The sequence below is a fragment of the Bufo gargarizans genome, chromosome 3 (genome assembly GCF_014858855.1).
Source record: "Bufo gargarizans isolate SCDJY-AF-19 chromosome 3, ASM1485885v1, whole genome shotgun sequence".
In the NCBI taxonomy this organism is placed as follows: Eukaryota; Metazoa; Chordata; class Amphibia; order Anura; family Bufonidae; genus Bufo; species Bufo gargarizans.
The window spans coordinates 205,774,591-205,795,159 of NC_058082.1; the positions used below are offsets into that span (position 1 = coordinate 205,774,591).

Consider the following 20,569-nt stretch of genomic DNA (forward strand, 5'->3'; position numbering starts at 1 on the left):
TCCGTCCTCCATTGACTTTCAGTGGTGTTCAAGACGGATCTGTCTTGGATATGTTAAAGATAATATAAACGGATCCGTTCTGAACAGATGCAGACGGTTGTATTATCTGAACCGATCCGTCCATGACAGATCCACACCAAACGCGAGTGTGAAAGTAGCCTTACACGAGGATGCAGTGCTACACCAAATACAGGGATAATACTGCCATGTAAACAGGGGTGCACCTAGCCTTTCTGCTGCCTTAGGCCTTATGCACACGACAGTATTTTTTGACGGTCCGCAAAAACGGGGTCCGTAGGTCCGTGATCTGTGACCGTTTTTTCATCCGTGGGTCTTCCTTGATTTTTGGAGGATCCACGGACATGAAAAAAAAGTCGTTTTGGTGTTCGCCTGGCCGTGCGGAGCCAAACGGATCCATCCTGAATTACAATGCAAGTCAATGGGGACGGATCCGTTTGATGTTGACACAATATGGTGCCATTTCAAACGGATCCGTCCCCATTGACTTTCAGTGTAAAGTCTGGAGTCCCTTTTATACCTTCGGATCGGAGTTTTCTCCAATCCGATGGTATATTTTAACTTGAAGCGTCCCCATTACCATGGGAACGCCTCTATGTTAGAATATACTGTCGGATATGAGTTACATCGTGAAAACTCATTTCCGACAGTATATTCTAACACAGAGGCGTTCCCATGGTGATGGGGACGCTTCTAGTTAGAGTATACTACAAACTGTGTACATGACTGCCCCCTGCTGCCTGGCAGCACCCGATCTCTTACAGGGGGCCGTGATCAGCACAATTAACTCCTCAGGTGCCGCACCTGAAGGGGTTAATTGTACTATCATATCCCCCTGTAAGAGATCAGGGCTGCCAGGCAGCAGGGGGCAGACCCCCCCCTCCTCCCCAGTTTGAATATCATTGGTGGCCAGTGCGGCCCCCCCCCTCCCTCCCTCTATTGTAATAAATCGTTGGTGGCAAAATGTGTGCCCCCCATCGGCCTCCCCTCCCTCTATAGCAGTAACAACATTGGTGGCCAGTGTGCGGCCTCCCATCTCCCCCCCCCCCCCGATCATTGGTGGCAGCGTAGTTACGATCGGAGTCCCAGTTTAATCGCTGGGGCGCCGATCGGTAACCATGTCAACCAGGAAGCTACTGCAGCCCTGGTTGCCATGGTTACTTAGCAATAGTACAATAGTAGAAAATTCATACTTACCTGCTGGCTGCTGCGATGTCTGTAACCGGCCGGGAGCTCCTCCTACTGGTAAGTGACAGTTCATTTAGCAATGCGCCGCACAGACCTGTCACTTACCAGTAGGTGGAGCTCCCGGCCGGTCACAGACATCGCAGCAGCAAGCAGGTAAGTATGAATCTTCTACTATTGTACTATTGCTAAGTAACCATGGCAACCAGGACTGCAGTAGCGTCCTGGTTGCCATGGTTACCGATCGGAGCCCCAGCGATTAAACTGGGACTCCGATCGGAACTCCGCTGCCACCAATGATCGGGGGGGGGGGGAGATGGGAGGCCACACACTGGCCACCAATGTTGGTAATGCTATAGAGGGAGGGGGGCCGATGGGGGGCGCACACTGTGCCACCAACGATTTATTACAATAGAGGGAGGAAGGGGGGGGGCCCGATGGGGGGCGCACACTGTGCCACCAACGATTTATTACAATAGAGGGAGGAAGGGGGGGGGGGGGGCGGGGGGCCGCACACTGGCCACCAAGCTATTATTACAATAGAGGGAGGGAGGGGGGGGGCCGCACTGGCCACCAATGATATTCAAACTGGGGAGGGGGGGGGGGTCTGCCCCCTGCTGCCTGGCAGCCCTGATCTCTTACAGGGGGATATGATAGTACAATTAACCCCTTCAGGTGCCGCACCTGAAGGAGTTAATTGTGCTGATCACGGCCCCCTGTAAGAGATCGGGTGCTGCCAGGCAGCAGGGGGCAGTCTTGTACACAGTTTGTAGTGTATTCTAACTAGAAGCGTCCGCATCACCATGGGAACGCCTCTGTGTTAGAATATACTGTCGGATATGAGTTTTCACGAAGTGAAAACTTAGATCTGGAAAAGATTTTATGCAGACGGATCTTCGGATCCGTCTGTATGAAAGCAACCTACGGCCACGGATCACGGACGCCAATCTTGTGTGCATCCGTGTTCTTTCACGGACCCATTGACTTGAATGGGTCCGTGAACCGTTGTCCGTCAAAAAAATAGGACAGGTCCTATTTTTTTGACGGACAGGATACACGGATCACGGCTTCGGCTGCAAAACGGTGCATTTTCAGATTTTTCCACGGACCCATTGAAAGTCTATGGGTCAGCGAAAAAAAAACGGAAAACGGCACAACGGCCACGGATGCACACAACGGTCGTGTGCATAAGGCCTTAGGCGAATACTGAAACGGCGACACCCCCCAATGCCAATTTCTTAACCTAACCACTTTGCCACAATGAAAGCGCTTATTTCCCATGGCCCTTCCGCTGCCCCCCTCTTGCCCCTACCTGGTGCTGACTGATGCCATCGCCTCACCTGGCCTCATTGGTGGTGCACCCCTGCATGTGAACAAGGCCTTGTATAAATAATATAGTTCTAAAAACAATTCTAAAATTGGGGTATATTCACACTCAGCATTAATGGTGCAGTAGATGTTCTATTACCACTCGCAAAGACTGCAGCAAAACCATTATAAGAAAGTAACCATTTTATGAAAATGCTTTTCAAACTGTTCCTAGAAGTGTGGTCAATGTTTGTAAAGTTACGGTTTTATCCATTAACCCCAGTGGTAAAATACCAGAAAACTACAACCTGTAGAGTCTGCGGAGTCTCTGTGGTTAAAATGTAGCAAACTCCATCCATTACATTGTATAGAGAACCCACTGGGTACTTTCACACTAGCGTTATTCTTTTCCGGCATAGAGTTCCGTCCTAGGGGCTCAATACCGGAAAAGAACTGATCAGTTTTATCCTAATGCATTCTGAATAGAGAGCAATCCGTTCAGGATGCATCAGGATGTCTTCAGTTCAGTCTTTTTGCCTTTTCAGGACGGAGATAATACTGCAGCATGCTGCGGTTTTATCTCCGTCCAAAATGCAGGATTCAGCTTTTTTTTCCCATTGAAATGCATTAATGCCAGATCCGGCCCTGAGTGTTCCGAAAAAATGGTTCCGGCATTGCGGTCTGCGCATGCTCAGATCGCAAAAAATGTGAAAAAATAAAATGCTGGATCCGTTTTTCCAGATGACACCGGAGAGACGTATCCGGCATTTTAATGCATTTGTCATACGGATCCTGATCCAGTTTGCATGCGTTTTGACGGATCCGCCAGGCAGTTCCGGCGACGGAACTGCCTGCCGGAATCCTCTGCCGCAAGTGTGAAAGTATATATGCAAACCTAAAAAGCCAAACATAAAATCATTTTCCATCCTAACTGAATAAAACTGACTACTAAATACCCCCATGGTGCCCCATCACACCCACCATACTCCTCTAGGTAATCCCACAGTAAGTACAGTATATCACAAGTGCCGGACAGTCATTAACATTACCAGAGACCAACATGATTGTGTAACCTCAGCTTACTTGAAAATGCATGGCCTGCTTCAAGTTCTGAAGATTTGCAAACAATGGCCAAAGTCTCCAGCAAAACCCAGACACGGCTGAGACTAACGTCAAAGGTGGACTGTTTCCTGCTTGGCCCAGGTCCCATATTCCATAATAGATTATCTGTGGAGCTCAAATAGCTTGAACTCAAATCAATAACCACAAATCTGTCTGCAGGAAGAAAAGTGTCTGGAGAGAGGGGAGTCCGCCAGAGTGACATACGGCTATAAGTATAAGGCCTCATGCACACGGACGTTTTTTTTCACGGTCCGCAAAACGGGGTTCCGTTGGTCCGTGATCCGTGACCGTTTTTCCGTCCGTGGGTCTTCCTTGATTTTTGGAGGATCCACGGACATGAAAAAAAAGTCATTTTGGTGTCCGCCTGGCCGTGCGGAGCCAAACGGATCCGTCCTGAATTACAATGCAAGTCAATGGGGACGGATCCGTTTGATGTTGACACAATATGGTGCCATTTCAAACGGATCCGTCCCCATTGACTTTCAATGTAAAGTCTGGAGTTCTGTTATACCATCGGATTGGAGTTTTCTCCAATCCGATGGTATATTTTAACTTGTAGCGTCCCCATCACCATGGGAACGCCTCTATGTTAGAATATACTGTCGGATATGAGCTACATCGTGAAACTCATTTCCGACAGTATATTCTAACACAGAGGCGTTCCCATGGCGATGGAGACGCTTCAGGTTAGAATATACAAAAAAACTGTGTACATGACTGTCCCCTGCTGCCTGGCAGGTGCTGCCAGGCAGCAGGGGGCAGACCCCCCCCCCCCCCTGTTTTTAACTCATTGGTGGCCAGTGGGCCCCCCCTCCCCTGTTGTTAACTCGTTGGTGGCCAGTGTGCGCACCCCCCTCCCTCCCTCCCTCTATTGTTTTAATACATTGGGGCCAGTGTGCGCGCGCCCCCCCAACCCCCCCTCCCTCCCTCTATTGTTTTAATACATTGGGGCCAGTGTGCGCGGGCCCCCCCAACCCCCCCTCCCTCCCTCTATTGTTTTAATACATTGGGGCCAGTGTGCGCACCCCCCCAACCCTCCCCCCCCCCCTCCCTCCCTCTATTGTAATCATCATCGGTGGCAGCGGAGTAGAAGATTTTCATACTTACCTGGCTGCTGGCTGCTGCGATCTCTGTGTCCGGCCGGGAGCTCCTCCTACTGGTAAGTGACAGGTCTGTGCGGCGCATTGCTGTCACTTACCAGTAGGAGGAGCTCCCGGCCGGACGCAGACATCGCAGCAGCCAGCAGCCAGGTAAGTATGAAAATCTTCTACTCCGCTGCCACCGATGATGATTACAATAGAGGGAGGGAGGGGGGGGGGGGGGTTGGGGGGGGTGCGCACACTGGCCCCAATGTATTAAAACAATAGAGGGAGGGAGGGGGGGTTGGGTGGGCGCGCGCACACTGGCCCCAATGTATTAAAACAATAGAGGGAGGGAGGGAGGGGGGTGCGCACACTGGCCACCAACGAGTTAACAACAGGGGGGGGGGGCCGCACAATGATATTCAAACTGGGGAGGGGGGGGGGGGTCTGCCCCCTGCTGCCTGGCAGCCCTGATCTCTTACAGGGGGATATGATGGGGTTAATTGTACTATCATATCCCCCTGTAAGAGATCGGGTGCTGCCAGGCAGCAGGGGGCAGTCTTGTACAAAGTTTGCAGTGTATTCTAACTAGAAGCGTCCCCATCACCATGGGAACGCTTCTGTGTTAGAATATACTGTCGGAAATGAGTTTTCACGAAGTGAAAACTTAGATCAGAAAAAGCTTTTATGCAGACGGATCTTCAGATCCGTCTGTATGAAAGCAACCTACGGCCACGGATCACGGACACGGATGCCAATCTTGTGTGCATCCGTGTTCTTTCACGGACCCATTGACTTGAATGGGCCCGTGAACCGTTGGCCGTGAAAAAAATAGGACAGGTCATATTTTTTTCACGGCCAGGAAACACGGCTCACGGATGCGGCTGCCAAACGGTGCATTTTCCGATTTTTCCACGGACCCATTGAAAGTCAATGGGTCCGTGAAAAAAAACGGAAAACGGCACAACGGCCACGGATGCACACAACGGTCGTGTGCATGAGGCCTTATTAATACTCAGGATGGCAACAGTCTAGGCGCTAAAAACATGCACGTTCCTCTGTAAAGTGGGCCACTTGTTTTGGGTTCTTTCTGTAGGACCAGAGGTGGGACTACTGGAATCCAAGTGGATGTAACATAGAAGGCATGCTGTCTTTCCAGTGACAGGGCACTATACTGTCATAGGACCTATGCAATATAAATGTAAGGAATTTCCAAAAGACGTGAATTTCCCTAAGTTGGGGTTTTCAGGTGTTTAATTTTGAGGACAGATCATCAATATCACATAGGCGGGGGTCCAACTCCTGAGACCTCCGCTGACCTGCTGTATGAGGAGGACCAGAGCGCTCTGCTATCCATTGGATAGTGGCTGTGTTTGATATTGCAGCTCAGCCCCAGTCACTTGAATGAGACTGAATTGAGCCTCGGTCAAATGACCGAGTAGTGCACTACTTTTTTGCTGTGCGGACCGTCGGATGCGCATCACAGACCTCAAGTGAATGGGTCCGTGATCCGCATGCGGCGGCCCTACGGTCGGTGCACGTGCAATTTGCAGTCTGCAGCAAGGGCCCGGCCGTGTGCCTGAGCCCTCAGAAAAATGCAGACTACAAACAGATAGGCCCCTTTCACACGAGGGTGCAATTCGTGACGTGAACGCATAGCGCCCGCACTGAATCCTGACCCATTCATTTGAATGTGTCTGTGTACATGAGCATTTTGGTTTTCACGTATCAGTTCTGCGTTGAGTGAGAATCGCAGCATGTTCTATATTCAAAAGTTTTCACGCAGCCCTGGCCCCATAGAAGTGAATGGGGCTTCAGTGAAAAACGCATTGCATTCGGAAGCAAGTCTGGGTGCGATGCGTTTTTCACCGATGGTTGCTAGGAGATGTTTTTTGTAAACCTTCAGTTTATCAAGCGCGTGAAAAATGCATCAAAACGCATTGCACTCGCGCGGAAAAAACTGAACTGAACGCAATTGCAGACAAAACTGACTGAACTTGCTTGCAAAATGGTGCGAGTTTTACTTAACGCATTTGTACCTAATCCGTCACGTTCGTGTGAAAGCGGCCATACAGACCGTAAAAAGGGATACGGTATTGCAAGCGGTTTTTGCCACGTAAAAGAGAGCAGATTTAACCCTCTCCATTAGAAAAGGTGAAATCTGCTGTGTAAATTGACATGCTACAGATTTGTAATCCGCAATGTCGCACCTTTTAAGCTGTTTTTTTTTACTCTGTGTGTGGATGAGAATTCTGAAATTCTCATCCACTTTTCTGGTACTGTGAAACACTGCGGATTTGCAGAACAAAAATCCGCAATGGCAAATCCGATGCCAATCTTTCACGCGTGAGCCCGGCCTTATGTTATGACCGCATATGACATGCATGCTGCGGACTTTCTGCAATGGAGGTGAGGTTGGAAAATCAAAAAAATTTACTATAGCACAAAATTGCAAGAGATTTAAAGGGAAAAAAAACCTCCCTGCACGCTGCAGAAAATATACACAGTGAAATCTGCTGTATTTACCCACTGATCGCCGATTGCAGATTTGAGCCACATACATTACCGTGCCGCAACCCTAACGCCAGATATAATGCGTCAAGTTGCTGGAAAATACTGACTGTCGGATGGTCAGGAAGAAGAAATATGCAGACAGCTTTTTATGTTCCAGTCCTCAGCAAGGGACAGTGGCAGGAGGTGGGTACAGGTAGGTGAGCACCAGACCAGGTGTAATGTACATAGCAACACAGGGATGGCACCAGGTGAGATCTAGTACTGTACAGGTAGGTGGGCACACAGTAAAATCTAGGCTGGCATTGGCTGCTTGTGATTGTCTTCAATCTGGCATTCATGCTCTAAACCTAACCCTAAAGTCATAAAAAGCACAACCTACCTGAGCTGCTGCGGGCACAGGCTGGGAAACACCTGGGAGCTAGGATCCGGGTTCACAGCGCAGACTAGTACATGGCAGGACGATCGCACAGACAGGAATAGAAGACTGGGCACCGTGCCCACTGAGACGTCCCCTGTCCGGCAGGGACTGAGCGGCGAGTGCGGCTCCGGAGGATCCAGCAGAGCTCAGAGTCCGGCAGGAGGCGGAGTCAGCTCTCCCTGTGACTGTCCCTCTGCTGGTGAAACCCTGGAACTGCAGGCACCTGTTAGGTCTCAGAAGGGGCAACAGGGTCAGGTGACGGTGTCTGCTCATTGCCTGGGCCGCTTTCCTCACAGCTGGTGTTGTGAGCACTGGCACTCCTCTGTGTGCCAAGCAAGCTTGGGTAAACGGTTATTTCTGCTCTCTGAAATCCAGGGGTTCCTGCATCATGTGCAAAATGAATAATTAAAAAAATCATATTTGGAGAGTATTTTACATCCTCCTATTGACTACTGGGGGAAAAAGTAACATTTCGGTGTATGATATCAGTGCTTTATGTGCCAAAATACAGTTCAAATGTAGCCATGTGAACATACCCTACACCGCGCGTGGCTGTTTTGTGGTTGGGATGCTGCCACACAGCTGTACAAGCCAGGACATCATGGTTTTGTGGGTGACTGTGCGGCCATTAACAATGAAGACCAAATAAACAATTGAATTCTAATTAGCTGCTATGATGCTGCCGTGGCTTGTACAGCCACGCAGTTCTCAGCTGCAAGGTGGCAGCCCAACCGCAAAAAAAGGCCACGCTACGCGGCCCACCCTTCCAGTACTACTGCAATTAGAAGCTACTGAAAAAAGTATAGCAAACAGTTCAGGGAACACATGAGGACGGAGCACATTTGTTTTGGGATGAAGGAGAAATAATTCCCACACTTATTTTCCACATTCTCGACATTTATATCATTGAAATTGTTGCAAAAAAATACTTGTAGAGTAGACCTTGGCTCCATGGTGCCCTGTGCAAAATTGCCCATTGGTAGCCCTACTATAGTCTGAATAGCTATGTAATGTTCAACGTTTTTTTACACCACAGGACACGTGCTTGCTTTCTTGGCTTGTTTCCATAAGTTCTGCCAAAATTAAGTGAATGACACATACATGGCTGCTCCTCCATTCATGTCCTGCCAGGATGCAGCGGCCATGGAACCAGGCAGGAGAAGGTTAGCAAGACCACCATTCTAACATATGTGCAGGTCCCAGAGGTGGCACCTATGAAACAAGTGTGGAATATCCAATATGGCAAAAATATTTAAGATGGTGATATTCCTTTAAATGGGCACTATGGGGCACTGAATGGGTACTGTATTAACCCCTTTAACATCCTTTAATACCCATTACCACACTTCTGTGTATATTAAGCTCTCTCTATTCAGAGTCCATTTAGCACCATTCTGTGCCATTTTGGTGCCCAGTTTCCATTAAATGGTCATTTAGTGCCCTTCCAGTGCACACAAAAGATCTAAAGGGGCAATAAATAGAAAATTGACAGCAAGGGTCTACTAAGCAAAAAGGAATTAAACAGGCAGTAAATGGCAAATGGGCACCAAGAGGGCACTGAACAGAAGGCACTAAAAAGGCAATGAATGCCAAATGGGCACCAATGGGCACTGAATTGTGTGTCCATGCAGTGTCATTCAATCGTCCTTTAGTGCTCATTTGCCTTTCATTGCATAGTTCACCCATTTAACTGCACTTAAAGGGGCATTCCCATCTTGGACATTGGAGGCATAATATTGCTAGGATATGCCCCCAATGTCTGAGTCTTTTGGACCCGCACCTATCTTTGGAAAAGAGACACAAAGTGATGGAGGGTGCACCGCGCATGCGCAGTCAGCCTCCACTTCAATTGGAGTGCTCGAAATTGCTGACAACTGACTCAGCCATTTCCGTACGCCTCATAGAAGAGAATGGAGCGGTGGCCGCACTTGTGTGTTGCGCTTCCCATTCATTTCAATGGGGCTTCAGAAAACAGGGGAACGTGCAGCTCAGCTATAGATTCTAAGGATAGATGCAGGTCCCAGAGGTGGGACTCACACATATCAGACATTGGGGGCATATCCTAGGGATATGCCCCCAATGTCCAAGATAGGAAATCCCTTTAAAAGGGATTTCTGGGACCAACATATTGATAACCTATCCATAGGACAGGTCATCAGTATGAGATCAGTGAGGGTATGTCTCCCTGGTTATTTTGGCCGTGACATATGTCGTGTGATCAAAGATCATAGTGTAGCGGGGCTGCCATAGGAATGAATGGGATCTCAGCACAACTCACACGTTTGTGACACGCGAATCGCAAAAAGTATAACACTGCTAAGTTGCAGTTGCAGCAAACTTGCAAGTCGCGCTGTGACCCATTCATACCTATGGCAGCCCTTCTACTCTGCAATACTGAGAAGCAACATGTGTCGTGCCCAAAATTAGTATGTAGCCTTACCCTGGGGGTTTGACACCCAGTACTCCCACCCATCAGCTGTTAGTGGCAGCCGCAAGTTATGGAAGTAAACTGTCTATTATTGCATCGGAAAACACCACAGCTCCGTACACTGTGTAGTGGTCGTTCTTGGGTACTGCAGCTGATGGCCTTATTCAAGTGAATTGGAGTTGAGAAACAGTAACCCAAAAATGACCATTACACTATCCTATGTATAGGTCATAAATAGGTTAGAACTAGAAAACCCCTTTAAAGTCAAGAACAGTGACTGACCAAATTCCTGAGAGCTTTTCAGTGGTGCAGCCTCTTCCACTCATCAGTGATTCACAGAGGAAGAGAAGGCCGTCCATGCAGCTCCCAGAATTGCGTGCTGACTTCTGAATGCTGATGCAGCATGATGACATCGCCCCCCTCCCCACAGCCTGCAGGCAAGAACCACAGGATGCACATGGCTCAGGATGGCAGTGAACACAGGTACAAAAGGTTTTTGTACCTCCTCAAGCACTAGGTCTTGGTGCAACTATTACTTCTATTACTACTCCCTTGAATCAAGACATGATGGGTCACATTTACATAGCACAGCAGTCTGAAGAGTTAAAGGGATTATCCAACCCCTATAATGACACCCCCCCCATGCCCGGGCCCATTATACTTACCTGCTCCCCGGCACCGGCGTCGCTCCAGATCCCTGCACAGCCGCCGCTACAGCTCCCCATCACTCAGATCAAAAGATCCGGTGACGGGGGGAGCAGCCAACAGCAGGCCGCGACGGGGATGAGCCTCCCTAGCGTCACCCAATCATGGCCTGCTATTGGCTGCTCCCGACCCCCCCCCCCTCCCCCCGTATGTTTTGATCTGAGTGATGGGGAGCTGTAGCGGCGGCTGTGCAGGGATCCGGACTAATGCCGGTGCCACAAGGGATGGGGGTTTTAAAGGGCTGACATAACAAGGGATAGCTATCTGCGGCCTGGCTGTCTGCATGGCATTATGGTGGATCTCTCGTTCTTGGGCTTCTTACTTTCACTTTGTAACATATGCAGCTGCCATTTCAGAAAAAAATTAGTTACCACAAAGTTAGGAAATTCGGATTCATTGCGAATAGAAGTCTTCCTAAACTTTGAACCGAATTCCGCTTCAAATGCTTTGCTCAACACTACTTGATAGTGTTACTGCCAAACATAGTTGTCTCTACCAGAAGTGTAACCAGCAAGCATGGTGCCTCTGCCAAGAGGTGTAATTGTCAGTCGTCGTGCTTGTAAATATTGTTGTGCAAAACCATTAGAACTGTACCCTCTGTAAAAGAGAAATTGGAACCATCAAACTAGCTGCCCCAATGTTGAGTAAACTTGTTGTCCATGACTGCGCCATCCTCGTGTGGGTTTCTGAGACCACAGGGGCCAATATACCTATAAGGACTGACCCCTCCCTCTACCAACTTAAGTAGAAATGTTGAATAAATCCAAGCCATCACATACATCACAAGATTAAATATATTTTATTAAATAAAAAATCAGTATAAAAAACTTTAAAACAATGCATAAAAACTGAGGTTGTAACAGGAATTGGTGCACAGCAGTGAATAGAAAAAAAAAACAGTTGGCCTCCAATCAAATAAATGATTTTACAAAATATAACACAAAATTATTTAATAATTTAAATACACATCAAAATATAGAAATCACATAAAAATATATATTTATTCAGAAAAAAAAAGCATTTGTAAACCGTTAAAATTCTAATGAGAACACGTATGTGGAGGGGTTTATAGTATATTGACCTCCCTGTTTAGCACTGTTGTGCCAGTCAGCACAGTTCTCTATGCTCGCAATAGCTGCCCATGAAACATGAGGTGAGTTAATAGAAAACGTTATCATTTGCTGTTTTCGCCTATTATCATGTTTTTAGAGTGTAGATCTGGTTTGGAACCACTCTGCAGGAGATGACAGGTGTGTATTATGAGACCTAGGAATCTATGGGCAGACTACAGAGTGCTGTTTATGGTTGTAGCTTGTGGTGTGTAAATGGGATCCATCCCTACAGTACATTTGTATCTCACACAGGTAAAAGTAGGGATTCCATAGTATAAGGCTGGAATTGTTGCTTACACAATTCTCTAATATATTCTGTAAAGTAGCTCCAAAAAGACAGACATCAATTAAAGGGAATCTGTCACCAGTTGTATGGTGCTCTAGCCAAGGGCAGCATAAATTATAAAAGAAACCCCTACCAAAATGCTGGGTCCCTTTCTTAAACTGTTACAGTCGGTTTACTAAAATCTGTATTGAACAGCTCCAGTGCTGAGCATCAGAGTCCTCTGAATACAGACCAAGCGCCATAGAGTCCTTATATGCATGGGCTGCTGACTCTTATCTGCCCCTGGCCGTGATTGTCACTTTTCTTCCTATTGCAATCACTGATAAGGGGACAAAGAGGGCTGAGAGCTCTCTGACTCCCCGGCGCGCGCTCTGTAGACTCCAGCACTCGGCTTGTACTGGGGCAGTTCAGTACAGAACGACTGGGTAAATTCAAGAAAGCAACCAATGGTTTTGCTCAAGGTCTCTAGCTTATGCGGCCTTCAGATAGCGCACCATAAAACTGGCGACACTGTCAGTTACTGGAAAACTATGAGGAGAGTGGGATTACCTACTTAGAGCCTTGGCACAAGCCAATCATTCTTCATGATAACATTCACCATATACTAGGATTGCCTCTTATACACAGTTTTATGTTTGCTCCAGTGTTTTCTACATAACATACAAAACCATTGAGAAGTAACTGCTCATTTATTATGTAAGCATTCTGTCACGGGCAAAGGGGAATTTACAGACACGAAATGAGATCCCAGTGTACGTTACTCATATTTAATGGTGGTTTTAAATAAGATGCTACACTTTCAGGTGCCACTGAAGATGGGTCGTTCAAAAGAGCTTACATTTTGAATCCATTGTTTAGTAGTCTCTAAACAGAAGACTCCTGCAACAGAAACCATGATTTATACAATTAGACAAGACAAAATGATCAGAAATATAATACAATCATGCATAGTATATTAATATGACAGCATGGTTAGGTTTCTGCCGAGCTTCTTCCAATTCTACCCCTGGTTGTAGCAAACACACATTGTATATATTACAAAGGATGAGCACTCCATGGGGGAGGGGGATTTATTATGCCCTTAGTGACCACACACTTTTTTTTTAAATCACTTTCCAAGAGCTCTAACTTTTTTGCTTTTTCATCAATGTACTTGTATGAGGTCGTATTTTTTGCAGGACAAGTTAGTTTTTAATACAACATTTTGGTTACATGTAATGATTGATTAAAGCCAGTTGTTTAGTTAAAACCCCCTTTGTTTACGTCAGTAAAAAGGTGTATTAGTGGTCACTAAGGGGTTAAGACTTGCGTTTCGTATGCCAGGCTTTAAGGGATTTCCAAGATTATGAAATCAATGGCCTATCCTCAGAATAGGCCATCAATATCAGATTGGATGGGGGGGGGGGTCCAACACCCTGCACCCCCACTGATTAGCTGTTTAGTTGTAGCTCTAAGACTGGAACTACGCAGCTCTGTCTATTCTGTAGTAGGCAAAGCTGGCATCTGCAGTTAACCAGCTCTGCCCACTACACTATGGATGAAGTTGTGTAGTTCTGGTGTTGACGCAACCAGTGGGGGCGTGGGGCGTCAGACCTCCTGGGGACAGCAGTTAATTTGAAAAATTCAGACAGGCTAGTTGTTATATGAGGGCATAGTCAGTGCAGTATTGCCCACTCAATACCGCATCTGATTGGGCCTAGATTATGGGATTGCACTCTGTGTAATACTCGGCTTGTCATCACAGCACTATCTATAACAACTGGTAATGAAGACAGAGTCAGACAACTGTTAGAATGTGCAGAGGCAGCTCGTCATGCTTTACTCTATGCGGCTGCACTACAGGAAACTGTATCAGGACAATTGTCTCTTATTCTATTCATAGCTGAAGTCCCTAACAAAGAGCGGAGCTCAAGTGATGCTCGATCAGCACAGTGCTGTGAAACGCATCAGCCTGAGCTGATATCATAATACACAGAAGTCTCCACGGGTCATACATCAACTACGCTCCATAAAACATCCACAATATTAATAAATATGTAACACATGTAAAATATAATCTATCATAGAAGTAAGATACTTTTACAAGCAACATGAAGAACAAACATTTGCAATGCATTAATATGACTTAGAGTACATAAGAAATACCATGCACTACTGGGCTACACATCAGCCTTTTCGATATACTGCCCCAGTTATAGTACCAGCACTGGTACTTGAGATGCTGCTATAGTGACAATCCAAATATGACAATCTAACTAACTGAGATAATAATTGAGCTGAACATTTATCTTGGGCCATTATAGATACTGGAGGCACTGTGGGGGTGTACTGAGGGCACTGCAGGGGGTTGGGATGCTGATAAAAAAAACAATTAAATTCATCCTTTTTTATGGCCATTGAAAAAACGGACAGTAAGTTCATTGTTAATGGCCATTTTTTTTACCCTCATGTGAATGTAGCCTTGGTCGTGTAACCACTTTAGTTTCTAAATAGCATCCTTGCTGATGAAGGGCATGTTTTAAAGCTGTTGATGCCATCGTAGTCACTATCTTGTATAACAGTAGTCTCCAAAACTTCATAGCACGGCATTTACAGAAGAATATACAGTATGTTATACAAGCAATATATTAGGAGCTCAGAGGAAATATAATTTCTTCTGATTATACGCATTCATTTGAAGGTTTGTATGTTTTCAATGGACCATGTAAGGACTTCTATTTGTTTTGCCAAGATGAGACTGGGTCCTTTCAGAGGAAAGCAGGACAAGTTCCCTGATTTCTTTTTGTTTAGATTCAGTGGACTTTTTGGCAAGAAATAGTCCTCACAGGGAAGTGTGAATTTAGAATAACCACCTGCAGTCCAAGTGAAGGTAGATTTACGTGTCCTCCTGGGAGCACAGGAAGTCTTAATTCAGATTTCACACATAATTGACAGGGTGAGTCACTTAGTATCACCCAATACACCTCCCTCTATGATACCATTGTTCTAAGGGTCATGAGCTGCTCAGCGGGGCACCATTTTTTCTTAGATACTAAAGACTGATACTGAAAGTGTGGTTTTGGGGACTCTAGTGAGCTCTAGTTTGCGATGCAGCCTCTTCCTAGACCAGTGAAGTCACATTCTTTGCTTATATGGCCTATGTGCTGCTCAGTCCTATTCAAGTGAATGAGCCCGAGCTGCAATACCAAGCACAGCCACTATACAATGTACAGCACTGTGCTTGGTAAGCTGTGAGGAGGCTCCAGTGCTCACGGGAACACCGCGGCCTCTTCAAACAGTTGATAGGTTTGAGAGTGCTGGGAGTCGGACCCCTACTGATCAGATATTGATGACCTATCCTGACGTTAGGCCGCCAGTGTTGAACTCCTAGTAAACCCCTTTAAGCTTTGCATTGCAGGCTGCGGAAAGATAGGGCAAACTGTGAATTTGAAATAATGAGGCGTCTGATATAAAATCTTTGCAGTTTATTTTCTGCATTGTACTCTACTTTTTACAGCAGCCATATTTGAGATAATGCAATCACTGAAATCAGTTCTGTGACTGATCCAGTGGATTTATAATGGGTCTGTCAGGTGTATTTTTTACGGGACAGAATGGTGCAGCTTATAACTCTACTCATGCCATCAAAGAACAGAGGAAATATAAAGGGAAAAAACTAAAAACAGAACCTTAACTATATTTATTACTACATCTGCTACCTAATGTATTGTACCGTAGTAACTAAAAATGAAAATCTGATGACGACTGAAAATAAAGCAAAAAAAGGAAATTTAACTTTATGCAAATGTATACTACAGTATATTGTTAAAAGTATTATGTACATCGCTTTCACTCTTTTTATATAAATTTTGTAACTTACTTCTCTAAGAACTTTTCGGGAGATCTGGAACAGCGCTCAGGAGAACGGAAAGAACGTTCTGGGGAGAGTCTGGAAGGACTTGGTGTTCTCCTAAAGGTTGAGGTTGCCTGGAAATTCTGGCGTCTGAGCTCCTTGACAGCAAACTCTCTATAGATATAAGAAATTTTTGTTAATGAAAACAATTCATGGCCATAAAAGGCATATTATATCTATGGAAGAAACTTGCATTGGCATGTGACACGAGCAGATTTTGCTAGCTATCACCCCTTTATATCTCAGGGTCCCAGGTATAGTATTACTACTGCAGATAGGACAGTAGCTGACACTCTAGGCCAGTGATGGCAAACCTTTTAGAGTGCAACCCAAAACCCACTTATTTATGACAAAGTGCCGCCTCTGGCACCCGTGCCATAGGTTCGCCACCATTGCTCTAGGCAATAAAATATAATTTAGAGTGGAGTGTTTGCATGAAGTGGATGTATGAAGTTACCTAAGCTTAGATGACTAGGGCATTATAGGACAGATGGAGTGGACACCTAGTAATATACAGTATGTAGTCATTTCATTATTTTTTGTAGTTATGACACTTTTCCCTGTATACATAGTTATATAAAAAACTGCTCGTACAGAGAAGGCCGTCACTCAGAATGAGTAGCTGGAGTAAGACTTGCTGGCTAATTTTGTGAGTCTAGGCAACATTTAGAGTAATTTTAGCTTTACAGTACTGCACCAACAAGATGAATGTCTGTCTGTATTTTCTGGCAATAGTGGCGGTTGACGTAAATTAGTTTTCTGATACTACACCGATATTTGCTATGATCAGAAACTTCTACCAATCAAAAATTATGATGTGTGTTTTTGTGAGGAAGGAAAAGGTTTTATAGCCATGCATTGTTAATGTACATGAATATATACACTTGCCTTTCGAATCGCTCTGTGGCTAGTTGCCTTCTTGTAATTTCAAGCTCAGCCTCTTGTTGCGCTATCTTGTTTCTCAGTTGTCCTGATTCCCGACTCTGAGTTCCGCTGCATAAAAAATACATAATTTTGCAAAGAAAGAAAAGTACATCACAGAAGTATTAAAATGACAACTAAAATGATTTCTGTAAGTAACAAACACGACATCCACATAAATCTAAATCATGGTACTAAACTTAAAACTTTCTGCTATTATTTTTTCTATTTCAACTTTTTTCCTTTAAGGATCACTAACTTTTCAAAAGAGATTGATGGGGGTCACAGCACTCAGAACCGAACCAATCTAAACATTTGACATGTCTCTATGACATATTAAAAGTTTTTCAAATAGTTAGTGACCCATTAACTACTCAAATTCATAAAAATAGAATAATTACTCCTGCTTCATAAACGTATACATGGAAACTTAAAGGGGTTTTCTGCTTTAGGGCCATAAAGTGTTAAAAAATAAATAAAATAAAAAGGTTTAATCACATCCACTGATTCCCCACCACTACTGTTCTTCCACTGCTCCAGTCCCCACTACTCTCTGCTTCCAGTCACTACTCGACAAGTCAGGAATGCCAGGAAAAGACAATCACTTTGGCAGAGCCCCAGTGAAGGACACATTCAGTAGAGGGCCCACGTGCAAGAACAGTATATGGGTTATGTGCTGTAAAATAACTCATCATAGAGCTCCCCTTGTATGTCTCTTTTTAACAATCCAACTGTTAGTAGCCAGGACAGAGGGACAGCTGTGGATGTAGTGTTTCTGGATTTTGCAAAGGCTTTTGATACTGTACCTCATAGATGCTTAATAAGTAAAGTCTATTGGCTTGGAAAGTATAGATTGTAATTGGATTGAAAACTGGCTGTAGGACCGTGTCCAGGGAGTTGTGGTCAATGATTCCTATTCAGAATGGTCCCAGGTTATAAGTGGTGGACCCCAAGGTTCAGTGCTGGGCCCTTTATTATTTAATTTATTTATTAATGATATTGAGGACGGGATTAATAGCACCATATCTATTTTTGCAGATTACACTAAAATGTGTAGAACTGTACGGTCTATGGAAGATGTCCACAAACTACAAGCTGGCTTGAACACTCTGAGTGACTGGGCATCAACTTGGCAAATGAGGTTCAATGTGGATAAATGTAAAGTTATGCATCTTGGTAGTAATAATCTCTGTGCTTCATATGTCCTAGGGGATGTAAAACTGGGGGAGTCACTTCTAGAGAAGGATTTGGGTGTCCTTGTAGATGGTAGATTAAATTATAGTATACAATGTAAATCAGCTGCTTCTAAGGCCACCAGGATATTGTCATGCATTAAACGAGGCATGGACTCGCGGGGCAGGGATATAATACTACCACTTTACCAAGCGCTGGTGCGGCCTCATCTGGAATACGCAGTCCAGTTCTGGGCACCAGTACATAGAAAGGATACACTGCAGCTGGAGAAAGTACAAAGGAGAGCGACTAAACTGATAAGGGGCATGAAGGGTCTTGGTTATGAAGAAAGATTAAAAGAATTACATTTATTTAGTCTTGAGAAAAGACGTCTAAGGGGGGACATGATTAACCTGTACAAGTATACAAATGGGCTATACAAAAAATACGCCGTAAAGCTGTTCCATGTAAAATGTGCTCAAAAGGGGGCATTGCCTCCGACTGAAGAAGAAAAAGTTCAGTCTCCAGAAGCGTCAAAGCTTTTTACTGTAAGAACTGTGAATTTGTGGAATAGACTTCCTCAGGACGTGGTCACAGCAGGAACAGTGGACAGTTTCAAAAAGGGTTTCAAAAAGTAAAAAACATAAATGCTTATGAAAACGTGTAGAAATCTGAGTCTCACTTCCTTCTGGGATTTGTGTCCCTACCTATCCCTTGGTTGAACTTGATGGACGTTTGTATTTTTTCAACCGTATTAACTATGTAACTATGTAATTGTAAGCCATGAAATTCATTAGCTCCGTCTCCTATATGCAAACTTTTTTAGGTGGCAGTGGCCCACTCACCTATTGGGCCCCTGTGTATGTCTGCCCAATAGGTGAGTGGCATATCTGGCATGTTGAGCTGGAACAGAATGTGGAGAACAGCAGAATCTGGACCAGCAACAAAATAGCAGCAGCAGCAGCGGATCGGTACATGAAGCTTCTTTTTTTTATTTTAACATTTTCTGGCCTGTTTTGAATTTCTTCCCTAAAACCCCCCAAAATGAAAGGCGAATAGTCGGCTATAACAGTGAACTGGCCAAATACAGGTCCTTCTAAAAAAAATTGCATATTGTGATAAAGTTCATTATTTTCTGTAATGTACTGATAAACATTAGACTTTCATATATTTTAGATTCATTACACACAACTGAAGTAGTTCAAGCCTTTTATTGTTTTAATATTGATGATTTTGGCATACAGCTCATGAAAACCCAAAATTCCTATCTAAAAAAATTAGCATATCATGAAAAGGTTCTCTAAACGAGCTATTAACCTAATCATCTGAATCAACTAATTAACTCTAAACACCTGCAAAAGATTCCTGAGGCTTTTAAAAACTCCCAGCCTGGTTCATTACTCAAAACCGCAATCATGGGTAAGACTGCCGACCTGACTGCTGTCCAGAAGGTCATCATTGACACCCTCAAGCAAGAGGGTAAGACACAGAAAGAAATTTCTGAACGAATAGGCTGTTCCCAGAGTGCTGTATCAAGGCACCTCAGTGGGAAGTCTGTGGGAAGGAAAAAGTGTGGCAGAAAACGCTGCACAACGAGAAGAGGTGACCGGACCCTGAGGAAGATTGTGGAGAAGGACCGATTCCAGACCTTGGGGGACCTGCGGAAGCAGTGGACTGAGTCTGGAGTAGAAACATCCAGAGCCACCGTGTACAGGCGTGTGCAGGAAATGGGCTACAGGTGCCGCATTCCCCAGGTCAAGCCACTTTTGAACCAGAAACAGTGGCAGAAGCGCCTGACCTGGGCTACAGAGAAGCAGCACTGGACTTTTTTCGGATGAAAGCAAATTTTGCATGTCATTCGGAAATCAAGGTGCCAGAGTCTGGAGGAAGACTGGGGAGAGGGAAATGCCAAAATGCCTGAAGTCCAGTGTCAAGTACCCACAGTCAGTGATGGTCTGGGGTGCCATGTCAGCTGCTGGTGTTGGTCCACTGTGTTTTATCAAGGGCAGGGTCAATGCAGCTAGCTATCAGGAGATTTTGGAGCATTTCATGCTTCCATCTGCTGAAAAGCTTTATGGAGATGAAGATTTCATTTTTCAGCACGACCTGGCACCTGCTCACAGTGCCAAAACCACTGGTAAATGGTTTACTGACCATGGTATTACTGTGCTCAATTGGCCTGCCAACTCTCCTGACCTGAACCCCATAGAGAATCTATGGGATATTGGGAAGAGAAAGTTGAGAGACGCAAGACCCAACACTCTGGATGAGCTTAAGGCCGCTATCGAAGCATCCTGGGCCTCCATAACACCTCAGCAGTGCCACAGGCTGATTGCCTCCATGCCACGCCGCATTGAAGCAGTCATTTCTGCAAAAGGATTCCCGACCAAGTATTGAGTGCATAA

General features: G+C 45.3%; 2 protein-coding genes across 2 annotated transcripts in view; both read right to left on the bottom strand.

Annotated features, from left to right (window-relative positions):
• The window catches only part of CRACDL (CRACD like), a 132,401-nt gene extending 124,610 nt beyond the window's left edge, over nt 1–7,791 (bottom strand). Inside the window, exon 1 of the mRNA XM_044288065.1 lies at nt 7,609–7,791. The gene's annotated coding sequence lies outside the window, so the exon portion shown is untranslated. The remainder of the gene's footprint in view (nt 1–7,608) is intronic.
• Nucleotides 7,792–12,977: 5,186 nt separating this feature from the next.
• Nucleotides 12,978–20,569, bottom strand: part of TSGA10 (testis specific 10) — a 62,760-nt gene continuing 55,168 nt past the window's right edge. Inside the window, exons 18-21 of the mRNA XM_044285548.1 lie at nt 16,959–17,063; nt 16,038–16,184; nt 15,891–15,922; nt 12,978–13,057 (exon numbers count right to left, since the gene is read on the bottom strand). Of these exons, the coding sequence (XP_044141483.1) occupies nt 12,978–13,057; nt 15,891–15,922; nt 16,038–16,184; nt 16,959–17,063 (364 nt within the window). The remainder of the gene's footprint in view (nt 13,058–15,890; nt 15,923–16,037; nt 16,185–16,958; nt 17,064–20,569) is intronic.